The sequence below is a fragment of the Ovis aries genome, chromosome 3 (genome assembly GCF_016772045.2).
Source record: "Ovis aries strain OAR_USU_Benz2616 breed Rambouillet chromosome 3, ARS-UI_Ramb_v3.0, whole genome shotgun sequence".
In the NCBI taxonomy this organism is placed as follows: Eukaryota; Metazoa; Chordata; class Mammalia; order Artiodactyla; family Bovidae; genus Ovis; species Ovis aries.
Genome location: NC_056056.1, coordinates 218,394,355 through 218,419,749, shown reverse-complemented (window position 1 = coordinate 218,419,749; position 25,395 = coordinate 218,394,355). Strand labels below are relative to the sequence as shown.

The following is a 25,395-nucleotide window of genomic DNA, read 5'->3' as shown; positions in this document are numbered from 1 at the left end:
CCTCTTGTGGGATCTCATCCATCTCCCCTCCTGAGCCGGCATCCAGCCCAGAACCTGGCACTCAGGACAGCAGAGCAAGACAGCTGCCACTTCACTACATGGGCAAAGAGAGGTCCAGAAAAAAGGGATGCTCAAGTGCCCATCTGAGCTTCCTTCTGAGTCTCAAGGTTGAGCTCTCCCCCGAGCTGATGGACCAAAGAGGAAATATAGTAATTCTGAAGTCCCTGGACCTGGCAGACCCCAGAGGAATGGCCCAGAGCCAGTTGTCTGTCTTGGAAAGGGTAGCTGGGACGTTCAGGCCACAGCACCAAAGAGGGCCTGAGATCTTCTCTAGGGCCCACATCTCCAGGCTTCTCCTTGGCAGAGAGGGTGGAAGGCCCACCAGTGATCCAGAACACCCTTCCGCAGCAGGGACCGCTATGCCCTCAACGCCTAGATCCTGCCACCATCCTCCTCCGCCAAGCACCTCCCACACTGTCTGAGAGGGGCAAGAAACACCAGAAACACCAAGCCCTCTAACGGTCTCCACCGCTCGCCCTGCAGCCTTACCGTTTGCGGACAATGTTAATGTTCTTCTCGAGCAGGTCATAGCGGATGTACTCATTGGGTTCAAAGTGGCTCATGGCCACCTTGGCCCGTTGGCACAGGACTGAGGCCACATGGTACTGCCGTGCACCCAGGGCTTTCTGCAAGAAGACAACAGTGACTGTCAGCAGAGTATTTAAGGTGCTGCACCCCAAAGGACGGCGCAGAATGGTGAAAAAAGCAAGGAATTATAGAGTCAAGAGCTGTTCGGTGAGTGCAGCCTCAGCTTCCTCGCCTGAGCACAGAATGATACAGCAGCCACCAGGAACACAGCCTGTGGTAGGAGAAAGTGCAAGAGATTTATAGTCACAATGGCTATTTATAGTCACAAAGCCAAGTTCTATCCACCTGAGAAAACCCTCCATCATCTGAGGGCCAGAAGAGATGGGCCACGAGGGCAAAGCAGCTGTAGTGATCACACAGCTGCCACTGGCAAGGCAGAATGCGAACGTGTGTGGAGGCTCTCACTGAGCTCTAAAGCACCACCCAAATAGTCCCTGCTGTCCTACCTGCTCTCTAAGTCCGGGGGACTTTGTCTTATTTATCTCTATCTGGACTACTTGGCACATTAGAGACTGAATAACAGCTGAACTGATGGAAAAATTAGTGAGGAAAATCTGCACATGAGCTTCGGATGGCTCCTCCCTCCCTGAGATGGCGGTGGCTAACCCTGCTCCCCTGGCACGTGCAGCAGACTTACAGCTGGCCAGAACGCGGCACAATGCTGCTACGGGGCCTGAGACCTGGCCACAAAAGGATAACTTCCGCCCGGCTCTCTCTGATTGCTCTAGGGCAAGACACCACTGCAGTGAAAACATCTAGGCAGTCCTGAGAGAGGCCCGCCTAGAGAGGAACTAGACCACCTGCCAAAACCCAGCATGACCTTGCCAGGCAGGTAAGCACGCCATCTGTAAGCAGGTGAAGAGCTCCAGCCAAAGCACAAGCCACAGATAACCAGGGGCCTGGCCAGCAATCTGGACCGCAATTTATTGAGTGAGTCAGAGCCAGAACAATCCAGGCAAGATGCTCCCAAATTCCTGGCCCAAGGGAACTAGGAGCGAGAAATGTTTACTGTTGTTTGAATCCTCCAAGTTTGGGAGAAACAACTTATTAATGCAGCAGCAGATGAATGATTGTTAAGTTGTCAGGTCTGTGTTAGTTCATTTTAAACTGGATGACAAACTTCACAGAGTGCACTATGACCAAAGAAGAATCAATGAATCCAATGAAGGGACAGCGGGGAAAGAACAGTGGAGCCCCGGGTCTAGCAGCTCACACCCCGGGCAAGCAAAGAGGCAAAGCTCAGGCCACCGCCCCTGACATCAAACCCTGCTGACCTCAGTATCTGAACCCCTACGAGTGCGTAGCGGCCGCTCCCTGTGCAGGTCACCCAGTGAGGAGAGCAGACCCTGTTAGGAAACAGCACACCCCCCACCCAGCACAGCAGGAGCGGCCGGCCTCCCAATGCAGACCTCAGGCCCACCTGCCCTCCAGCTCAAAATCCACCAGGGACTCTACTGCCCGCCCTTCTTCTATTGGGTGAAGAACCCGCCAATCAAAGGGCTTTTTGGGGGAGGGGGCAGTACATCCTGTGGGATCTTGGTCCCCTGACCGTGGAGCGAACCATGTCCCCTGCAGGGGAAGCATGGAGTCTTAACCACTGGACAGCCAGCAAAGCTGTGCAGAGCTCTACCTTGATCTTTTTTTTCCTTGAGGTTAATCTGTGCCTTTATCCGCCAGTACAATTTAACTACAGTAGCCTGCAAACTTTTTTGATCTAAAAAGTACATTTTATATCACCGTCCAACAAATACACAAAAACGTATAATACATATACATATATAACAGTGAAACAAAGGTTTTGACAAATCGTCTATCCTAAGTCATTTTAAGTTTTTTTCCTTTTTAACCACGGATGAACTGTGCAACGCATCAAGTCCCCAGTTCATCTGAGGGTCCACTTTAATGAAGTGAACAGTGGTGTACATTCTGTGTGTCTGGACAAAAATATGAGGACATCCATCTGCCATTACTGCTGCTGCTACTTTGTCATACAAAGTATTTACAGCCACCCCTATGTTGTCATACAAAGTATTTTCACAGCTCATAAAAACTTTTGTACTGTACATCCATCTCCCTTCTGCCCCCAAATTCCTAGCAACCACTGACCTTTTAATTGCCTCCATAGTTTTGCCTTTTCCAGAATACCATATAGCTGGAATCTATTTTTCTTCTTTTCCTTGAAAAGGGAGGTTCAAGCCTTTAACCTCTCATGGCCCACGCATGCATGGACCGGACAGGCTCTAGGCGGCAAACCCCCCCACCGCAACCAATCACTGTAGCTTTCTAAGCGAAACTGAGCCTTGTTCCACAGGTCCTGCCAGCAGCCACGTGGCGGTACAGGGGGACACGTGTTGGGTGTTTGTTTACAGTAAGGTCACAAGTTTTGTGCCCCTTGTCACAATAACCCAGATTCCTGTTTGGTGTGTTATCAGTTCAGTTCAGTTCAGTCGCTCAGTCGTGTCCAACTCTTTGCGACCCCATGAATCACAGCACGCCAGGCCTCCCTGTCCATCACCAACTCCCGGAGTTCACTCAGACTCATGTCCATTGAGTCAGTGATGCCATCCAGCCATCTCATCCTCTGTCGTCCCTTTCTCCTCCTGCCCCCAATTCCTCCCAGCATCAGAGTCTTATCCAATGAGTCAACTCTTTGCATGAGGTGGCCAAAGTACTGGAGTTTCAGCTTCAGCGTCATTCCTCCAAAGAAATCCCAGGGCTGATCTCCTTCAGAATGGACTGGTTGGATCTCCTTGCAGTCCAAGGGACTCTCAAGAGTCTTCTCCAACACCGCAGTTCAAAAGCATCAGTTCTTCGGCGCTCAGCCTTCTTCACAGTCCAACTCTCACATCCATACATGACCACTGGAAAAACCATAGCCTTGACTAGATGGACCCTTGTTGGCAAAGTAATGTCTCTGCTTTTCAATATGCTATCTAGGTTGGTCATAACTTTTCTTCCAAGGAGTAAGCGTCTTTTAATTTCATGGTGTGTTATATCTTAACCTTGACTTAATTTCAGCACCGGTTTCTATCCACCTCTAGCCCCTTGTGGTCTACAGGAGTTCGGGTCAGTCGCCCCAGGTCTGATAGGCTGGCCTTCCCAGTGGACGTCAGCCACACACACAGTAGGCCCAACTCTCAGGCTGTTCATTCAAGTCTCAGCGCAAATGCGACCCATTCCAGGGCAGGCTCCCCAGGGTGGACATTTGGTCAGGCCAACCTATTTAGTGACAGTCCCCAGGTCTTCAACCCACAATAATAATAACCACCTGACTGAAATGTCACTAAGCCATCACTTATGTTTCACGGTTAGGGACAGCCGGACTGACCTGTCAATTGTCCTACAGAAATCAACACTTGCACTCACTGTTTTACTGATCTACTAACTGCAACAAAAAAGTAAAAGGATGTTATTAGCTTGGCTGTAAGACTGTAAGCAATTCACTCTATTCCTCCAGGCCTCAGCTTTTCAAAGGGTGAAACCTCAGCCGTACTCCCTGCTTCAGAGCTGAGCTGAGAGGTTTGGAGTGCATGAAGTGGCACGTGTAACTCTGAAGAGGCTGACCTCAAGGGCAAAGACACCACGTATCATTCATTCACAGACCACGTATATCTCACATGTAAAATGAACACTAGGCTATGGGTGATCTTAGAATAAAAATAAGAATAGGGACATTCCTGGAGGTCCAGTGGCTAAGACTCCCAGCTCCCAATGAAGGAGACCTGGGTTTGATCCTTGGTCAGGGAATGAGATCTCCCTTGCCACAAGGATGATCAAAGATCCCACGTGCAGCATTAAAGACTCAACACAGCCAAGTAAATAAAAAATAAATATCAAAATTGATGGGGGAAAAAAAAAAACCAAACCCAGTCATTACTTATTTGGTACCTGCTCTATGCCACCAGGCATTTTCTGTGTCTGATTTTGTGTGAGATGATTGTTATTCCCACCTTACAGATGTGGAAACTGAAGGTCAAAGAGGTTAAGTCACAAGTCCGACACGTGAAAGCAGTGAATCCAGGATGCAAGCACCGGCCTCTTTCAAGATGAGCCAATTCCCCTGGATTCTGCTGCCCTCTTGCCCCACAGAGCCTATCCTTTCCCATTTGAAGGCAGCCTGGTGTGATGGTTCAGATACAAGACCTATAGTCAGACCACCCAATCCAGCACCACCAAACTGCTGTGGCCCTGGGTAAGTTACTTAGCCTCACCAAGCTTTAGCTTCCCCATAAAGAAAATGGGAGATAAATGTTGGCATTAACTTCAAATGAAACAATCTAAGTGCTTGGCACAGAGTGTGTTCATAGAATATGTGCTCACTGTATTCTTTTCCTTCATGGAGGAGACAGACACAAAATTAGATAAGGTTGTGCTCCTTTTCTGGATTCTGGCGGAAGAGGCATGCCTTTTATTTTGCTTACTGCAAACACTGCTTTTGGTTGATCAGCATTTTTCAGAAGCCTTAGCTCATGTGGACCTTTGACATTCCTGACCCTCTTCTGTCTTGGTATTTCGGCTGTCTTAGTATTTCTCCTTAGTTATTTGCCCTCCTTCCAACTCTGGCCAAGACATTCTGAAAATCTAAGCTGAGGTCTATAGGTACATCTCTTCTGTCTCTCCTTCAGACAACTTGCAATTTGTTAGAATTTGCCTTGGAAAGTCTCCCATCCTTCTGAAATCCCTTCTACTTATGGGGTCCTGGCAGTGAGACCTCATCTATTTGGTCTCTGAGTAACTCAGAATTTGCTTTCCTCCAGGACACTAGACACACTGAACTTCCTTACCCAGTACACACCCCAAAGGGCTCTGCCACTGGGCCTTTGCACATGCTGTTTCTTCTGCTTAGAAAGCTCTGTCCATCCCTTCCCAATCTGCACTTCATGTAGGTAATTTCCATTCATCCTTCAAGTTCCAAACTAACTTCACTTTCTTAGGGAAACTTCTTGAACTCTCAATCCAAGCAGTCTCCTCTCATATATGCCCATTTACTACTTTCTAACATTCATTTGTGAGATGCTATCTGTCTCCACTACTCTGTAAGATCCACTAAGGGAGAGACTGTCTCTGTGTCTTCATAATAAAATTCCCCATATGACTGAACACCAGGTCTGACACACAGGAGGTGTTACATAAACATCGGTTAATTAAACCAAAGGATTTTTTTTTTTACTTTACCAACCAGTTCTTCCTTATTGAACAAGGTTGAATACAGAGCAAGTTCAGTTAATCTTGTAACAGCAAACAGCTAACAAGACAAATTAATAATTTACCAGTCTCAGATGCTTTTGGTTAGATTGTAAACAGGCTGAACATTTCTGAAAGACAATTAGGCGCTACCTATTAAAATGTGAAATGTCTCTATCTTATGACTAACTTTTCTTCTTCTTCCAGGAAGCTATCTCATAAAAACACTCATTTGAAAGAACACAGAGACTGGCAGGAACATTCTCTACATCACTGTTTCTAAAAGAACAACCTAATTGTACAAAAATAGGGCACTGGTTGAATAAATTCTGGTCTACCCATGAAGGAAAGCCATTCTACAGCTGTTTAAAAGGAACAAGGTAATGGTGGTGGTCTTACAACATTGTGAATGTAGTTAATGCCACTGGACACTTGAAAATGTTATAAAATGTCAAATTTTATACGTATTTTACCATAATTTTAAAAAGGAAGTAGATCTACTTTTTTTGGCAGGAAAAAAAATTCCATGACATTAGGTGAAAATAATTGGCAAAATAGTACTATCGTATGGGCCCATTTCTGTATAATAATAGTAATTAACAAATGTAAATATGCTCAGAAAAAAAAAAACTGGTAAGATCTGCTTAGATTGTTCACAGCAATTATCTGCAGAGATTAGAATTATGGGCACTTTTATGTTCTAGGCTAAGTATTTCCAAATGCTACACATGTGAGCTCTTTTTGTAATCAGGGGGAAAAAATGGACGAGACAAATCACTGAAGGAAAAGCACGTTTACTGTAGTATAGCATACACAGCAAGATCAGGGAGGAGCATCTGGGCAACAATCAAAAGCATTCTAGTTTTTTAAAATGTGCAAACCCTTGGTTTCAGCAAGTTAACTTACAGGAATTTATCATTACTAAGGAAAAGGGGGGAAAAAACGTACCTTCACACTACAGGGACCTGGTTACCACCACCTTAACCCAGAGTCCAAAGAGCATCAGCAATAGCAAGCCCGCCTTGTTTGTGCCTTCCACTCAGACAGCACCACCTGGGAAGAGTCCCTGCCAACAAATATTCAACTGAACCGAAGAAAGCTTTGGGACCTGACTTCCAGTTTAAGACAAATGCAGGGAATAAAAGAATAATCAGTTACATCCAGAGTGTGGACAGTCTACAAGAAACTGGCTTGGTCTCCTCCTGAAGTCAATGTCATAGAGGAAAACGGGGTGTGTGTGTGTGTGAGGGGGCAGGAGGGACTGTTCTAGGTTAAGAGAGACTACAAAGGCCACGTCAGTACAGTGCAATTTTTTTTTTTAATTAGATTTTGATGTGGAAAGAGAAAGAAACCAAAGATACTTTTGGGAGAAGTAAAGAAAGCAAATAAGGCAAAATGTTGGTAACTTTTGACTCTGGACAGTAGGTATATGGGTATCCTTTGTACTGTTTTCTATATTTCCTTACATGTAAAAAGTCATGACAAATACAGTACTGTAAAGTAAAAAAAATAAAATTTAAATTAAAAAAATGTCATGACAAAAAAATCTTTTAAATAAGGCATCAAGTACAGTTAAATCCATGTGCTAGATATAACAGCCTAAATTTCCTTCTTGGTTTTTCTGTATTTGCCAAGTTTTCTACAAAAGATTCATTTTGTAATACTTCTTATAATGAGAAAGAATGTAGATAGCATTAGTTTTTAATTAAATCAGAACCAAAGAAATACTCTTATAGACTGCTTGTAAGCAAAAGATTGATAATTCAATCTTTTCATAAAGCAGTTTGTCAATAAGATGCCCACGGGCTCATCCATACGTTTGACCCAATAATTCTGTATCTGAGACTCTATCATCAAGAAATAATTCTAAATATATAAAGGCAATGAACATTATAAAAAACTGTTTGGATTAAGATGGAAAATTATTTTCTCCTATAATTCCCCAAATTCCATCAAGGTGATACTGTTTTCAGACGGTGTAGAAAAAAAACCAATGTTCCCTAGTATCATTATATTTTTGTCCTTGAACCTCAGTTCTGAAATCCAACATTTGGGGAAGGTACCAAGCTCAGAGTGCCCACTCTGTGGGTCACTTCCCTGTGTGTGGTCTGGTGGACAGTGACAGGAGGCGGTGGGGGCCAAGAAGGAACATTTGAGGGGTGGGAATCCAGAGACCTGGCCTCAGAGTTGGGTCACAACGTCCCCTTGGATAAAAAGCCTAGACTTTCCGTGCCTTTTTTCCATTTCTATAAAATGGGAGAAGCAGGTTATTCTGGGTTCTCCAAAATCACCTGGGAGATTTCACAGACATGGTGCCCAGCCCCTACGGGCTCCCAGACCGCTCAATCAGAGTCACCAGAGGCAGAACCTAAGCATCAGTAAGAGCCTAGGTTACTCTGACACAGCTGGGTCTCGGAACTACTGGACTAGATGCTCTTTAGAGTGCGTTCCAGCTCAGAGATTCTATAAATACTCCTCCCCAGCAAGCGGACTCTCAGATAAACCCACTAATTCCCCAAAAGCCTAGGGGAAAGCATAGCAACATCACAACAGATTTATCTGCATCAAGGAAGAAAACCCCCAGGGCTCAGGTCTTTCTGGAGCAGCCACAGCCTTCGCCCTTTGTTCACAGATGTGCACATGTGCACACATCAAATGCAACCCAGTATAGTGTCACAGAAAGCAAGCCAGATTCAGAACACTCCAGTGATGACTAGCTCCCTGCCTGGTCAAACTATTTTAAAATAATTATTAAACAGGGAAAATAATCCCTGTCATTTAACAAACAATGAACATGTTCCTAGATCCCAAAAACTGTCTGAGTGGTTTCCAAACTTCAAGGTCCGTGAACAAAATTCTTTGTGGTAAACATACCAGGCTGTTGCTAGGAGGCAACTGGCAGCCTCAGTTGCTGGGGGTGGGGTGGGGTAGGGTCATTGTCTCCGCACACCTGTATGCTCTTTGCTACAGACTCCTGAAGGGAGCTTAGTTGTACCACACTGGACTCTAGACCACCACAATGCTCTCCCTCAAGACCAGAAGTTGGTGGGATGCGACAGACGTGGAAACAGACAGCGTGGCAGTATGTCAGGGTAGCTGCTGTATACAGGGGTCAGCGAAGTTAGGAAAAGACAACGGCGAAGCGAAAAGGATGCTGAGACCTCCTTGAGGCTCAAACAAGATCATGTTTGGTTTTAAATCAAAAACACTGGCTACAGATGCAAAAGTCAAACAGAGAATGAGTGATTTGCCCCAAATCGAATGCCGTTTGTGGAGAGTCATCAGGGAAGGAAGAAGTCATTCAAAGTCCGTTGTAGTATCCTAGCAACATCCAAATATTGGCCACAAGGTGTTCTGGGCTGAAAGGACCCTTTGCAGAGAGGACTTTTCAGTTTTGACTGAAGACACACAGGCACAAAATACACTTTATGGTGTGATCCAGCAGCAGGTACTTGACAGCGCATGTAACTCAAAAGTGTCACACCTGACATATGCAATGTATACTGACAGTTTTTATTCTCTAATTATTTTCAGTGTGGTAAAATACACAGGCGCACATAAAATTTACCACTGTAACTGTTAAATGTACAAGTCAGTGTGCAGCCATCACCACGGTCTCGTTCCAGGACTTCTCCACCACCCGAAGCGAGCGGCTGCTCCTCCTCTCCACCCTCCCTGTCCCAGCAGCTGGCAGTTACTGATCTGCTGTTTCTATGGATTTGTCTATCGCAGCTATTTATTATAAACGAAATCATACAATAGGTGGCCTTCTGGGTCAGGCTTTTTCCATTTAGCTTTCTGTATTTTTTTGAAAGTAACTTGCACCCCATTAATTTCATGATCCAGTAACAGGTCAATACAGGCAGTTTGAAAGTACTTCCTTAACGCAGCCTTTTTGGCACCAGAGACTGGTTCATGGAAGACAATGTTTCTACAGGATAGTTTAGGGATGACTCAAATGCATTACATTTATTGTGAACTTTATTTCTATTATTATTACATCAGTTCCACCTCAGATCATTAGGCATTAGATCCCTGAGGTTGGGGACCCCTTTCAATTAAAAATATCAAGTTACGTAACGCATGCCGATGGATGTTAACGAGACTTACTGTGGTCATCATTTTGCAATACATACATATCTATAATCATGTTGTATATATGAAACTATTGGAAAGTTGTATGTCAAGTGTAACTCAAATTTTTAAAATGTTACTTACAAACATCAAAGCCAAACAACGAGGGACCGCCACCGAGGGCATCTGCATTCCTAGATGCTCTGCAGCGTTCTACCTCCTGCATCAGCGGCCCCCACCTCAGCCCACCTACTAGGTAGGTGCCTGTCCACACACAAATATCCACCGGGAAAATGGGATAAATAAAGACGACGTAACAAGTTTTTTATTTTTTCAGTCAAATTTATTACACTTAAAACACATCCCTTGTTGAGCCTTCCTATATCTTTGATGTTAAAAAGGTCCTTTAAGGAAATAATGGTGACAGTAGAGGGTGATTTGATGGGCTTTTTGGTTCGGTTTGCTGTTGTTTTGGTGTCCTTACTTTAAAAAATTTAAAACTTGTAACCTCAGGTTGATCCCTTCAATTCCATGTGTACACTTTGGTGCCCCCTATCATGCAACTTTCCCAGAACAAAAGTGTCTTTGGAGGACACTGAAGAAGTAAGATACAAGGAGGAGGAAAAGGCTAGGTTTTAATATTACCCCTATTATCTCAGCAGCAGCCAGAAATCTGAGAAATGATAAGCAGGGTTGACTCTGGTGAAAAACATCTATCTTCACTGTCATCCTGTCTCCCCTCCCTCCTACCACCAAACTTTACCATCTGTTTACTCACTCTGCCCATCTATCAACTGGTTAGAGTGATTATGGGTGCCAGGCACTGTTCCGGGCACTGAGGATACAACCCTGAATAAAATGTTTCAGTGCTCCCTGCCCTCTTGGGACTGACATTCCGGGAGGTTAAGGGAGGAGGGGAGACAGTCAAGTAGAGACAGAGAAACAAGCACAATCTCAGTCAGATATTAATAAGTGTCACCAGAGAGAAGGAAGCAGAGCAACGGGAGAGTGAACCAGGGAAGTGGGGAGAGGTGCAACTCAAAGGAGGATAGTTAGGAAGGGCTGCGTGAGGCGACGTTCTACCGACAGGCTCTGCTCACAAACTGGCCAAGAAAGCATGAGAGGTAGGTCAAGAATGCCACTGAGGTTTTGGGCCTGAGTAACTGGAAAAATGGAGCTGCTATACACTGAAATCGGGAAGGTAACAGGAAGGGCTGGTTTGGGGTGAGCCTGGGAGTCTGCCTGTCTAACCCCCAAGTGGAGAGGTCAAGTAGGCAGCTGGATTTTCATTTTAGGTCCCTTCCCTCTAGAACTAGGCTAATAAATGGTCCATCTGGAAGCAGATTATCAGAACCCAAGGTGACCCCAGACCACCAAGTATCTTTTATTCACTTGGCAGATGAAGAGTGTCTCAGGTCACACATACCTAGTTAATAGCAGTCTGGGGGTTTCCCTGGCAGTCCAGTAGTTCGGACTTCTACTTCTAATGTAGGAGGTCCAAGTTTGATCCCTGATTGGGGAATTAAGATCCTACGCACTGCGTGACACAGCAAAACAAACACACACATCCAGCAGTTTGAAGCAGAACTCAAGTCACTTAATTTGCAAGTCAAAACTTTTTCCACCATACTACCTCTCCCTAATTAAAACTGCAGTAGTCCTAATTCATTAAACACATATTTATCCAGCCTCAGACTTTGTGCTGGGCTTCCCTAGTGGCTCAAACAGTGAAGGAGATGCCTGCAATGCCGGAGACCCGGGTTTGATCCCTGGGTTGGGAAGATCCCCTGAAGAAGGGCATGGCAACCCACTCCAGTCTTCTTGCCTGGAGAATCCCCACAGACAGAGGAGCCTGGTGGGCTATAGTCCATGGCGTTGCAAAGAGTCAGACACGACTGAAGCGACTAAGCACAAACACAAGACTCTGTGCTATGGTGCTTGAATTAATAAGATAAGCAACACAAGACACAGCCCCTCCCACAGGTGAGCTCACAGTTTGGTGGAGAAGACAGATATCAAGTCAGATATCACTCATGAGACCATGGAAGCAATGACGTAAGTGCTGTGAAAGAAAGGTGAGGCAGCTACAGCATTAAGCTGGAGAGCCCAATCCAGGCGGGGGAAAGGCTTTTTCCAAGAAAGTGATCTTTCATCTGAGAACTGAAACATGACTAGGAACTAGTCAAGCAAATAAAGTGTGGTTTAGGAGAAGGAATTCAGGGAACCTGGCAGGCAGAGAGAGCAGCAGGTGCAAATTCCCCTTGGCAGGAAAGCACTTGGTAGTTGAAAAAAGAAAGAGAAAGCCAGCTTGGCTGGAGCAAAGGGCAGTGGAGAGGGCAGAAGATAGAGCTAAGAGGTAAAGTAGAGCCAGGCACCGAAAAGGACCTTGCAGATCCATGAGGAAAGGCCCCCAGCAACCCTGACTAAAGCCTCTCTTCATCTTGGTGGAATACCTGGTGAAACATCTCGGAACACCAGAGGGCAGAAGGCTTCTAAAGGAGCTCTGAAGTCATCTCCCACTTGACTCCTTACCTCCCTGGGAGGCAGTCATGAGACAGTTTCTCCTCGCCTCCCAGGGACCTGCTGAGGTATGGAGCTTTCTGCCCTGGACTCTTTAGACTAGAACTGCAGAATACAGACCCGTTCAGTGGTGCCAGGCCGCCACGGCTCTCGGTTCAGTCCTCAGCTCCTTGTGTTCCGGTGTGTGGCCCTTTTCAGCGTATGCAACTAGAGCCCAGGGAGCTGGCACCTTCAGCTTGTTCTTCTTCTCATTCTGTATCTAAGTAACAAACTGTCTGAATATGAAAGGGATTCACTGCACCTTTACTGATCAAGCAGTCAGGCCTTGGTCTCTTCTTATAAGTATGTATGAACTTTACAGTAGGACATGTTAAACATTTAACTTGATCCTAAAAGTAATGGGAAGCCATCGAAGCAGGATTATAACTGCCTTAAAAAAATAAAAAGTCACTGTGGCTGCCACGTAGATAATGCACTCAAGGGGGCCAAAGCAGGTTGACAGTGGCTTATCATGTAACCTACTTACGTCCCATGAGCACATTTGTATTTTCACACTTGAGCATCTATCCTGTGCCAGTCAGCAGGACACGGATACCAAGAAGAGTAAGACAGTCCCTACACTTACATAGTCTGGCCACAATCAGCATGTCAGTGCACCCACTGTGACCTGCAGGAAGAAGGAAACACACACGAGGGGCAGGAGTACAGCAGAGGGAACAATGAACTCTCCTGGGCAAGCCTCCACTGAGCAGGGCCGTGGAGGGTTTGCAAGGCACTCAGAGGACAGTTAGCATGTAAGATGATACAGAATCGTCAAGCGAAGCGAGCAGGAGCTAGAAATCACCCAAAATGGTGCGAAGTAAAAGACAAAGCAGGCAGTGGTGGAGGGTCAGGCCAGACACCCAGGAGGGCCAAGGAGGCTGAATTAAGACCTGCGGTTTATTTACCCAGTGAAAAGAACTTAGATACAGCTCAAAGGCCCAGCTCCACCATTTACTAGCTGTGTGCTGTCAAGCCAAGGATTCACCTTCGAACCCAGCTTTCTCTTTTGAAGTTTTTATTGGGGTAGCAGTCATGTACAGATGTGAGAGTTAGACCATGAAGAAGACTGAGTGCTGAAGAACTGATGCTTTCGAATTGTGGTGCTGGAGAAGACTCTTAGGAGAGTCCCTTGGACAAGAGATCAAGCTAGTCAATCCTAAAGGAAATCAACCTTGAATAGTTGGAAGGTCAGCTGCAGAAGCTGAAGCTCCAATGCCTGGCCACCTGATGTGATGAGCTGATTCACTGGAAAAGACCCTGACGCTGGGAGAGACTGAAGGCTATTTATTAAATAGCTTTTACTAGAGGTTTTCCTCCCATTTAAAAAAGTAGGACATGTTTCTTGGAGAAAATTTAGAAAACACAAAATTTTATAACTCCTTGAAGATCATCCAGAAATACCTACCACCACCACCCCTCCACCAGACTCCCCGGCCTGATGCCAGGTACCCTGTGGAATTCAATACTCGGTGATTCCCAGAAGGGCACTAAACACCAGTCCTCGCTGAATCCACATCTCCTCACAACCCCTAGGACCAGGGTACCCACTGAACCCAAACTGAACGGGTGCCACAGCTGAGGTGTCTCAGCAAAGACAATGGCAATAATAATAATTACTAGTAGCAGCAGTAAGGGTTATGTGGATGAACAGCCCTAATGTATATGAGCCCCATTTAACAGATGAGGAACTTAAGGGCTGGAGGAGGATAGTAACTCACCCAAGGTCTTGCAGATACGCCAGCATTCAAAGACAGCCTGGCTCTAAGCCTAAACACCGAAACCTCCAAGTACCAAGTGAACCCTGGCAACTTTAAGTACTGAGTTGGACACAAATGAATTAAAGAAACCAAATAACATCAAAATGGAATAGATGCCAAACTGTTAACAGCAGCTATCCCTGGAGAGTGAAATTATGGACAGTTTTTTGTATTTAGGTAATCTGAACCTTTAACACTGTACATGGATTAATTTTAGAATCAGAAGAAAACCTACAGAAATATAAATTGTAAATACATTATTATTAAACATTTTTAATTTTAATTACAAATTTTTAGAAACTTTACAAGGAAATCTATCAAAATATTAATGGTAGTTATCTCCAGGTGGGGTGGGTTATCTCTGGGTATTATGAATAATTACAGGTAATTTTTATGGTATTCTTTATACTTCGGTATTTTCCAAGCTTCCTAAATAGGTATCTTTATAAATAAGAAAAAAAAAGGTAAGAAATTAATTCTACCTTAAAAATAGCTATTACTGAGTCTTATAACATTTGACCACTGTGGCTGGAGGATAAGTAGTCCAGATCAGTATTATTTAAAGAAGGAAGATGACTTGGGTATATTAAAAAAAATTATTGGGGTTTTGTCTTCGTTTTCTCAATCCAAAAGAAAAACATAATGCTTGGTTCAACCTAGCCCCACGGTCATTCCAGCGATCATCCATTGGCCATCCACTCAGATGTCACAACAATTAGGAAATGGGAAAATGTTTTCCCCACACTTGAAGTCCAAGTCCCAGGCCGTGTGAAATTCTCATGAGTAAGTACCAGGCCCTTATCTAGAACAGATACTTCCAGATAAGCCCTCAACCTCCATTTTCTCAGGAACTAGGAAGTCGAGGGCAGCCTCAAGGCAGAAAACCTCTCTTCAGCAACCTCTACAGAGCCCGGATTCAACCTGATTATTCTAAGGAGCTCATATTCTTCCAGAAAGCCTATTCCACTACTAGACAGTTCTAACACTTAACAACCAATGCATCTCACGCTGAACTGAAACCCACCTCCTTCCTATCAGGCAATGGAAACCAGGGCTCAAATCCCAGCTCTGTCCCCGACAAGTGGCGTGATGCCGTGTGGTTTTGCTGAACCCCTCTAACGCTGCGGGGGTTATTAAAGGAGAGCACCCACGTAAAAGCAGCCAGCCCAGTCACCGACACACTTCCTAGCCCTGTCCTTTGGAACCAGATCAAACGAGCTTAGTCACTCCTCCACGCTTCAGCCCTTCAAATCACTGAAAACCATGACCATGTCTTCTCCATTCTAAGCACTCCTATAGTATTTCCTTGCTACAAAACTCCATCCACTTGGGTGGGAGTCTCCCCTCAGGGTGACCAGAAAGCCCTTGGATCTGTTTTGGAGTAAACAGCAACAGCTGACCCACTGTTTCAGGACAGTGTCTCTTATAACCCTGGCTGGACAGAGCTCAGCCTCCCTAACCTCCCTGAAGATGCAGAGGTTCAGTGACAGCAAGTGGCCTGCCCAAGGTCACATGGCTGGGAACCTGCTGAGCCGTGCCCTTCTCAGCGTGCTTACAGACAATGTCTCCCAACCTCAGGCCCGGCAGCCAGGTGGGCTCAGTCCTCCAGGGGGCTCAGTGTCTCTGGTGGAATCTGGCTTCCTGGTCTGACCGTGCCCTCTCCTCTGCTGGCTGGGATATGAACCTCCAGGGCTCCTAGGGGTGAGGGAAGCTCTCCTGATCTTGTGCTTAACTGACACAGAACAAACTCTGAAGGAAGGACTATAACCCAAGTGGACCCGCCAGGGAATCACTGAGAAATAAAATGAAACGAACCAACAAAACTGTGAGGCAGGACCACAAAGGTTATCTTATGTCACCTTCCCAACAACTGGGCCGAGTGGGAGTGTCATAGGTCATTTTGTCTTCTGTTTTAAGGGTAAAACAGACTCTGACAGGTGAGAAGGTAGACTGCACTAAGAGCTAAGCTCTACGAGGGCAGAAGGCTTGTACCATGTGGTCACCACGACAGGCTCAGAGTTTAGGACACAGAGTCCAGGACACCAACCCTTGATGATGAGATGGATGAAGGCAGAACCATGATTTGAACACAGGCTCTTCATCTTGCTTTCCAATTCAAGTTGTGAGCGTCTCTGGCAGAGGCTGTGCAGAGACTCCGTGCCTGTTCACAGAGCCAAAGCATGGGGGAGGCTGGCTGGGCCAGTCTGACCTCTGTCCACACTGCGAAGCACGCCACACGCCAGCTGCCTCAGGGAACCATGTGTCAGAGGGTGCTACAGCCCAGAGCAAGCGGAGGAGAAGGTGGCAGAGCTGTCCAAACAGGCCGGGATCCTGGAGCAGCCTGGTCTCTGAAGGCAGCTGCTTCCGCAGGAGACAGAGACGTCGCCGGCCCCATCTGGCCCGCCCAGTGCCACTGCAGCAATGCTGCAGCCCCAGAGTCTAGCCACAGGGAAGGCATCCGCTCTAGAGCTGGAGGGGCCCGGCCCAGAACCTCAGCTCCCCTAGCTGTGGGGCCTCAGACCAGAGTCTTCACTTCTCTGAGCCTCTGCTTCCTTTTCTGTAAAACTGGTGTAAAAGAGCAGAGGTTTTGTGAGGATTGGAAACAATGTGTGTGCTAAGTCGCTTCCCTCGCATCTGACTCTGCAACCCTACAGACTGTAGCCCACCAGGCTCCGCTGCCCATGGGATTCTCCAGGAAAGAATACTGGAGTGGGTTGCCATGCCCTCCTCCAGGGGATCTTCCTGACCCAGGAATCGAACCCAGGTCTCTCACGTCTCCTGCACTGACAGGAGAAGGCTTTACCACTAGCACCACCTGGGAAGCCCAGAAACAATGTATTGTTTGTAAATGTAGCAGAAAAAAATAAGTGTGGAATGATAAATACAAAATTCCTATCAGTGGTTGCCTCTGGGAACCAGAACTGGGAGAAGGGAAGAGAGCTTTTTTAAACATAGTCTTCTTTAAGGAAAAAATATATGGAAAACACAGAGCTCAGCAGCTGGGTTCCTGGCAGGCATTCAATAAATGTAAGCTGCTGTTCCTCATTTCTCCTGGGAGGAGTTGCTGCCTCTCACATACATCCTGCCTACATGTTAAGAGAAAGAACATGACCTGCTGTTTCCGACCATGCCCTCTGCCCCCCTCCCAGCTGTCAAAGCAGGTCCCTCCCAGCCCCAGAGCAGGTCCCAAGCCCCAGGATAGCACATCTCAGAATTGAAAAGGTCCCATCTATCCACCCATTCTGCCCCTGAATGCCTGAGAGACCCTTTCTGGCAGTGGGGAACGCACTACCACAGGAGGCCACCCGTTTCATCAGCAAGATGACCTCAAGGTCTCAGGAAGGGAAAGACTCTTGGTTCCTCTGACCATAACCCTCAACGGCCTTTAGCCTCACAGCTCTTAGCAACCAGCTCTTCCTGGCAGGGAAGCCTCAAGTGAGGCTCTGTCTAGGTGAGCAATGCAGGAATGCACGTCAGTCAGCACCTTCCTTAAGAAGCGTCATCTCTCCACATCTCTGCTGCTTCTAACAACTGTCTCCCACTCCTGGTAGGAGAATGTCTGGCAACCCTCCTAAGACTCCCAAGCTTAACAACTCCCTCCTATCCCTAGGCAATCAATGAGCTTGGTTGCTATGCAACAGGCAGGCACAAAAGTGATGCAGTCCTTTTCAGAGGCTTGGGAAGGGGGAGGGAGCCATGTCTATCCAAGACACAGCCTCTAAATGGGGTCCAAGGCAGTAGGGGTTCCTTTAAGAAGTCAGCTGATATATTCACTCATCTGCCTAATTCTCCTTTGCTGGCATCTGAAGCAGACTCCAGGCACACCATGAACTGCATATAAATTCTGAGCCCTGGTCTGGCCCCTACCGCCCATCCTGGGGCAATAGTTTCCTCTGAAAGCTCGACAGGCAGCCTGTGAGGCTGACCCACATCTCTGGGCCCTGCCTCTCAAGCTCTGCTGGTATTTGGGGCAGGAGGCAATCACGGCCTCAAACATCTCCACATCCCAACAGGACACGAAGCCAACCGAACTGTGTCCCCTCCATCTAGCCTACTCTGCAGAGATCCAGTTTCTACTTGCTATACTCAGGGGAGTCCTCTGGGGAAACAGTTTGACTGAAGGGTAAAAACCCTGAGTTCTGCAGTCAAAATCTGGCTCAGCTGCATACTAGTTGTGACCTTGGGCAGGCCATTTAACCAACTGGGGTCTGTTTAACTGTTTCACTTCTCCAGCCCTCCTTTCCTTGGCCACATACAAAGATTTAAAACTAGTTAATTTCCGAAACTCTGCAAGGCTGATGACACCTACATCTTAGGTTGTTGTGAAGGTCAAGTGAGGCAGTGTTTGTCCAACAAGACCTAGTTCAGTGACGAGTACAGCTCAGTATCAGTATCTTCTAAGTGCCAAGGGTGCAGTGGGGCAGACTGAACATGCCATCACTCAAGCAAGTAGGACGGGCCGGCATGGACTTAGCTCCACCTAGCATGCCCCCACACTCCTCGCTTCAGCACAAGCTATTACAGTTGCTAAGACGCGGTTTCTTCCTCACCAGCACAGAAGCTCATTCACAGGCCAGGCCCTTTAAATAAGCTCTGTAGTTCTCTCAGTGAGCAGTGGCAACACAACAGTAACACCAGTGTCCAGCTGAAGGTGAAGTGCCCAGCAACAGAGCACAGAAGTGTAGGAGCTGAAGGAGCTCCTGAGGCCTCGTTGGGCCCCCCACAACCGGCCACAGAATTAAAGCTCCCACTGAGAAACTGTCTCAACTTCTGCTGGATGAAAACAGAAATGCTCCTCACTGGGCCTAAATTCCCCAAGGAACTTAATCTTTATTGATGGAAATACTGCAAATGTTATTCTAGAGCTCGCCTTCTCAATGCTGCCCTTCAACTTAGAAAATTAAAAAACAGGAAGCCGTGTTCATTTGCTCCTCTTCTCCCAACTCTCTTAGAGCCATACCCAAAAGATTTTCCTGCACTAGTACTACACACCCAGTATCCACGGCCACTACAGAAGGAGCAAGCAGTTTCACTAGAGCCACTCTTTATTTTTTAGGCCGTACCTCACAGTGTGCGGGATCTTAGTTCCTGGACCAGGGACGGAATTCGGGCCCAGAGCAGTGAAAGCACAGAGTCTTGACCTCTGGACCGCCAAGGAAGTCCCAAGGCTCTTTTTAGACATATGAGTTGAAGATAAACGCTGGGCAATGGGGGCTGCAGACCATCTGGAGGAGTGGAGACACAGACTAACTCTCACCAAGTGCCCATATATCCTGCGTCAACTTCCCCCAAACACTTCATACACACAGTCCCACCTAATACTCACGATCGCCCAGAGACAGAAGGTACAGTGTCCATTTTATAGATGAAGAAACTGAGGCTCTGGAACTTAGCTACTTTTCCCAGGGCCACACAGCAACGTTGCTACCTTTTCCTTTGACCCAGGCTTTGCACAATGAATCCAAGAAAAAATCATTCTCCCTGCCTTTTCGGATCCACTAAATAAAGAAGAGCTTCCACAGGTTCATTCTAGAATAATCTAGGGAAAAAAAAAAAAAATCTGTCCTTTGTCTCAATATTAGAAAAGGCCTATTTTTAAAATAACATTAGAAACTATTCAAAAATCTTTATAGTCCATAAAGAACCTTCCAAATATCACCAGGTCTTCAGGACCATTCTAAAAATGGACTGTAGTCCACCTGGCTCCTCTGTCCATAGAATTCTCCAGGCAGGAATACTGGAGTGGGTTGCCATTTCCTTCTCCCGGGGATCATCCTGACCCAAGGATCGAACCTGAGTCTCTTGCATTGCAGGTGGATTCTTTATCATCTGAACCACCAGGGAAAACCAAGTGTTTAAAGAGCTTTCCAACATTACTAGGTCTTCAGGAGCCTTCTCAATCAGAGGGTAGCTATGAATTGTCCCATTTTGCAGATGTGTAACCAGAGAGCTACAGGGGGTTGAGGCCTTGCTTGAAGCCACATGGTAAGAATGGGTTAGAGGAAGTCTCCTAAGATTCCTGATATCCTATGTGCTGCCTTTTTTCGTTTTATTTTTATTTAAAAAATTGTTTTCTCCTAGTTTTATCGATATAACTGACATAGCTGTGTAGGTTTTAAGGTGTACAGCATAATGATTTTACTTACACAATGAAATAATTACCACATTAAGTTTAGTGAACATCCATCTACCTCATTTAGATACAAAATCAAATAAATGGAGACATATCTTTTTTCCTTGTGATGAAAACTCTTAGAGTTTACTCTTGGCAACTTTCATATACAACATACAGTGGTGTTAATTATACTCACCATGTACATTACATCCCTAGTACTTAGTTATAACTATAAACCTTTGCACCTTTTGACAACTTTCATCCAGTTCTCCCCGCCCCCCTCCCCCAATGCAGCCGCCCTGCAGTCCCTCCTCTTCTTCATGCTGAGGGGCGCAGAGCCCACCACTGCTTTCCAAACCACATGCTGGGAAAACAAGGGGTGTCAAAGACCACCAGGGCCGATGAAGACAAGACTGCTCAAGCACCAGTACTCATACAGCCTGAATGATCCCTCTCACTTATAAATCAAATCCTGTCACCTCACCATTTAAAATCTTCCAGTGGATTTTCATTACACTTGGAGTAAAACCCAATTTCCTTACCAGATCCAACAGGACCCTGGCTCCTGCCACTTGCTCAGACCTTCCTCACATCACCTCAGCCACACTGGCCTTATTTCTTATCCTCAGATCCGTCTCAGGTGCTTTGCACATACTGCTCCTTCCCCTCCTACTTTGGGCCCTTCCCAAAATCCTGAAGGGCTGTCTTCTTATCAATCAGCTCAAACGCTACCTCTTCTGAGAAGCCTTCCCCAACCACTCCAGTCAAAAGCTATGCCACAACCTCACCTCTACTCTCTCGACCACACTATCCTGTATCTTCATTGTCTTACTTCACAGCTGAATTTTCTTGCCCACTTGTTTGTCTCCCCAGAACTACAATACAAGCCCCACTATTCCTGTTGATCATTACTCTCTCAGTGTAAAATAGAGATCGTGTCGTGAAGTCACTCAGTCGTGTCCGACTCTGCGACCCCATGGACTGTAGGGATTCTCCAGCTAAGAGTACTAGGGTGGGTTGTCATTTCCTTCTCCAGGGAATCCTCCCAACCCAGGGATCGAACCCGGGTCTCCTGCATTCCAGGCAGACGCTTTAACCTCTGAGCCACCAGGGAAGCCCCTAACAATTAAATGTGAAGTGAAAGTTGCTCAGTCTTGTGCGACTCTGCAACCCCATGGACTATATAGTCCATGGAATTCTCCAGGCCAGAATACTGGAGTGGGTAGCCTTTCCCTTCTCCAAGGGGATCTTCCCAACCCAGGGATCAAACCCAGGTCTCCCACATTGCAGGCGGATTCTCTACCAGCTGAGCCACAAGGGAAGCCCAGAATAGAGATAGGCACATAGTAAGTGTTCAATAAATGTTTTAGGAACAGGCTGTTCAAAAGGCAATGGTGTGCTCCCCTCATCCTCAAGATTCTACTCACTCTGCCCAAATTTCAGATTGGAAGTTTACTCATCTGTTCATCCATTCACTTAATTCAAACCAACAACTAACTACTGGTCACCTGAGAAGGTACCACAGTGAATAGGGAACCAGAATGATGTATTTCCCAATTCAAAGCAAGATTTTTGTTTTTAACGTGGCACTTTACAGAGGCACTTTTAACACCTGCAAATGTGTCAGATTTCTTTGTAGTTAACAGACTCTTCAGATTTACATGCAAGAAGTTACATAACTTCCGCAAGGTCACATGGTGAGAACTCAGCATCCCAGTATCTCAAGGCAAAACCAAAGACTAAAATGTATCTGGAAGTGTCCACCCCCTTTTATTTTCGATCCATGGTCATTTACACGAAAGTTAATTTTCAAAACTGGAGAATAGACATGGTTTTTCAAAAATTTCACTTCCATTTCCTACACTTTATTTCTATCTTTCTACCTGGTAGCAGGTATCAAACAATACAAACCTTTGTGGAGCACTGTTCTCTGGTTATTGACCATTAATGGTACCCTGTTTGACAGGCTGAGTCTTGATGGCAAAGGGAACCAGTGGTATGGTGCAGGTGCTGGGACCTCAAGCTTGTGAGTCAGAAAGTACCAGATTCAAACCACATCCACTAACAACTAGTGATAAGGCCCTAGACAAGCTTATTTTAATTTAAGCAACAAATACTTATATAGCTCTTTTAGATGCAAGCAGGGTTCTAAGTGGGCTTCCCTGGTGGCTCAGAAGTTAAAGCGTCTGCCTGGAATGCAGGAGACCTGGGTTCAATCCCTGGGTTGGGAAGATCCCCTGGAGAAGGAAATGGCAACCCACTCCAGTACTCTTGCCTGGAGAATCCCATGGAGGGAGGAGCCTGGTAGGCTACAGTCCATGGGGCTGCAAAGAGTTGGACACGACTGAGCGACTTCACGACACGACAACGAGGGTTCTAAGTACTTTGCAACTATGATTACTAGATAAATCAGATGTACTATTATCCATATCTTACAGGTAAGGAACAGGCACAGAGAGGGGAAGTAACTTGCCCAAAGCCACAGCTAGTGCGTCTCAGAGTCAGCATTAAAGTAAGACAGTGGATGCCAGAATCTACACTCTTAGCCATTACACTGTGTTTCTGCTCTGCTCCTATTTCTTCATCTATAACACAGGGTTAATAAATCTGTGATATCTCACAGGGTCATGCGAGGCTACTGGCACACAGTTAAGTTAAATGTTAGCTGCTCTTAGTGGTAGTAGTAATTGCCATCACCTTTGGTCCAGTCAAGGTTCAATCAAGGTCTGCCCAAAATACTTCAGCTGAGAAAGATCTCCAAGATCCTCTGCAGTAGAATATGTTAGAATATAGTGGAAGTTCCATGAGAACAGGAATTGTCTGCTCTTTCTGCTTCTCGTTGTCTCCGGAGGAAGCAGAGGGTACTCAGTTAATATGCAGTAAATAAACTGCATGCATGGACAGGGTTCTGTGATACAACAACTAAGGTAGTACCATCACTTCTCAAATGTAGCTAAACATAAAAGAGGTAAATTTACCAACTTTTTAGAGAACAGTGGAAGCTGGCCATTACTTAAGACAGCCTGGCTAATAGCAGACAGTGTGGTACAATGCTGTTCATTCATCTTAGCTAAATGCAGAAACAAGGAGACCCAGGCTCTCAAGGTCTTGGAGTGTCTATCTATAAAAGAAGAAGGTGGACAACATGATGACCATAAACAAATATATTCTTTCTCATTGCTTTGTAACAATTATTGTAACAATATGAATGGAAACTGATCACCAAGTACTCACTAAACGTTTGTCAATGAACATAATTTCCAAACGACAGATGGAAGAAACTGGGATCCAGTTTCCGAGTTCAAGGTCACTTAGATGGGTTAGCATATGGGTTAACATGGAAGAGTTCAGCTCTCTTCCTATGCGCATCTAATGCTCATGCTTTCCAAGATTCTTTGTGATATCAGTTCTTTCTTCCAAGCTCAACAAATCTGTAATAATTCACCTTATCAAACAACCTTATATAACCTCACTAGATCATGTGACAGCAGGATCAGGAAGAAACAACTATTTCACGTTGTTAACCTGGAGAATCAAAGTACCTAAAGAGACAATTAGGCCAAATCCCGTTTCTGCCAGGACTGAGAGACCGTAAGTATAAATAACATAAATGAGGACTTCACTTTAAAAGGTTTAAATTTAAGCAATGTGACTTAATAAATAACTTCTGGTAACACAAAACTTTTTGAGGGTACAGTACATCTTCTTCAAACCTGTAAGCAGAGTTGGCTACTTGATCCAAAGTAGATGCACAGGTTAAATGTAAAAAGTTGCACAGAATGTCCACAAATGCTTGCTTCCTTTATTTTTATTAAAATACACGCTTGACATTGAACCTTTGTGTGTAACACCACCTTCCTAGGGTTGTCAAGTTAGGAGTGAAAAAGCCATCTGGCAGTCACAGTCAATTTTCTAGATGGTTCATAACAGGACTGTCAAGGTCAAACTGTTGATTCTTTTACCACCCCATCTAGTAATTGAAAAGCAATTGAAAGTGGGCTCAAAATACTCCATTCTGGTACTCTCACAAATACAAATGTCAGCTCCAGGATCACACTCTGGCTCAAAAAGTTCTGAGGGCAGGGTGACAGGAACAAAGAGAACAGCGGGGTAGTAGGGCAGATGCTAACGCCACAGCACTTGGGTAACACTCAGAGCAGGAACTTTTACCTAGCAGTTTCATCACCTATCAAATGAGAATAATCATCCTACCAAATGATCATATAAATTAAGCGATATGATGAGGAATGGTCTTGCAATCTGTGCAAAGGTGAGACTACTGTTATCATTACTAATTACTACGGCTGGGGACGGAAGGTCCCCTCGAACTCTTGGCTGTATGTTCTGCAGGATCCCCTCAAGATGGAATATAGTTTTTTTCTCCAGACTTCGGGTTTGACAACGATTGATGCACTTGGCTAGCAAGTCTCCGCTGCTGAGAGATGAGAAGTGAGGCCTTCGGGTTCTGGGCCTAGCGGGCTCAACAACCACCGCGCCCCCCCAGTCACCTTGTCCTCACCTTGAGGAACAGAAAACAAAACTCTATGGGGTAGAAAGTGAGGTCCACGAAAACGAGAAAGAGGTGCCTCCACTCTTCACCTAGCTGCCGCTTCTTAGACCCAAGCTTCCAGCTGGGCGGGGACAGAGCAGAGAGAGAGCTGACAGAGCCAGGGACGCCTTGACCTCGGGCGCCGGAGGAGCGAGCGTGGGTGCTGGCCCCGCGACAGGGACAGGTACACGAAAAGCCGGCCGGAGGTCGGGCCTGCCTCGTCTTGCCTCGCCCACAGCCGCAATCACAGGAGGAGGCACCCCGCCCCCGCGAACCCAGAGGGCCCTCAGTTCGCTCACCTGCAGCCGGGACACCAGTAGGCTGTAAGGCGCCATTTTGTGCACTGACAAAGATGAGGTCGCTTGAAAGTGACGTGCCACTCAGAGTATTTAAAGCCTTCAGGCTGGGGGCGTGGCCTGAAGAGAAACGCGGCCTCGTGAAGGCTGGGCTTCGGCCGAGGCGCCTACTTCTGCGAGCGCCTTGGGCGGAGTTCCCGAGTGAGGACT

General features: G+C 46.0%; 1 protein-coding gene, 1 non-coding gene and 1 pseudogene across 2 annotated transcripts in view; all 3 read right to left on the bottom strand.

Moving 5' to 3' along the window:
- Positions 1-25,253, bottom strand: part of ACO2 (aconitase 2) — a 45,538-nt gene extending 20,285 nt beyond the window's left edge. Inside the window, exons 1-2 of the mRNA XM_027968150.2 lie at positions 25,189-25,253; positions 550-686 (exon numbers count right to left, since the gene is read on the bottom strand). Coding sequence (XP_027823951.1) covers positions 550-686; positions 25,189-25,224 — 173 coding nt within the window. The 5' untranslated portion in view covers positions 25,225-25,253. The remainder of the gene's footprint in view (positions 1-549; positions 687-25,188) is intronic.
- Positions 2,995-3,146, bottom strand: LOC114114269 (small nucleolar RNA SNORA11; annotated as a pseudogene).
- Positions 21,383-21,454, bottom strand: TRNAS-GGA (transfer RNA serine (anticodon GGA)). The gene has a single exon. It is a non-coding gene; the product is annotated as a tRNA-Ser (tRNA).
- Positions 25,254-25,395: the final 142 nt, after the last annotated feature.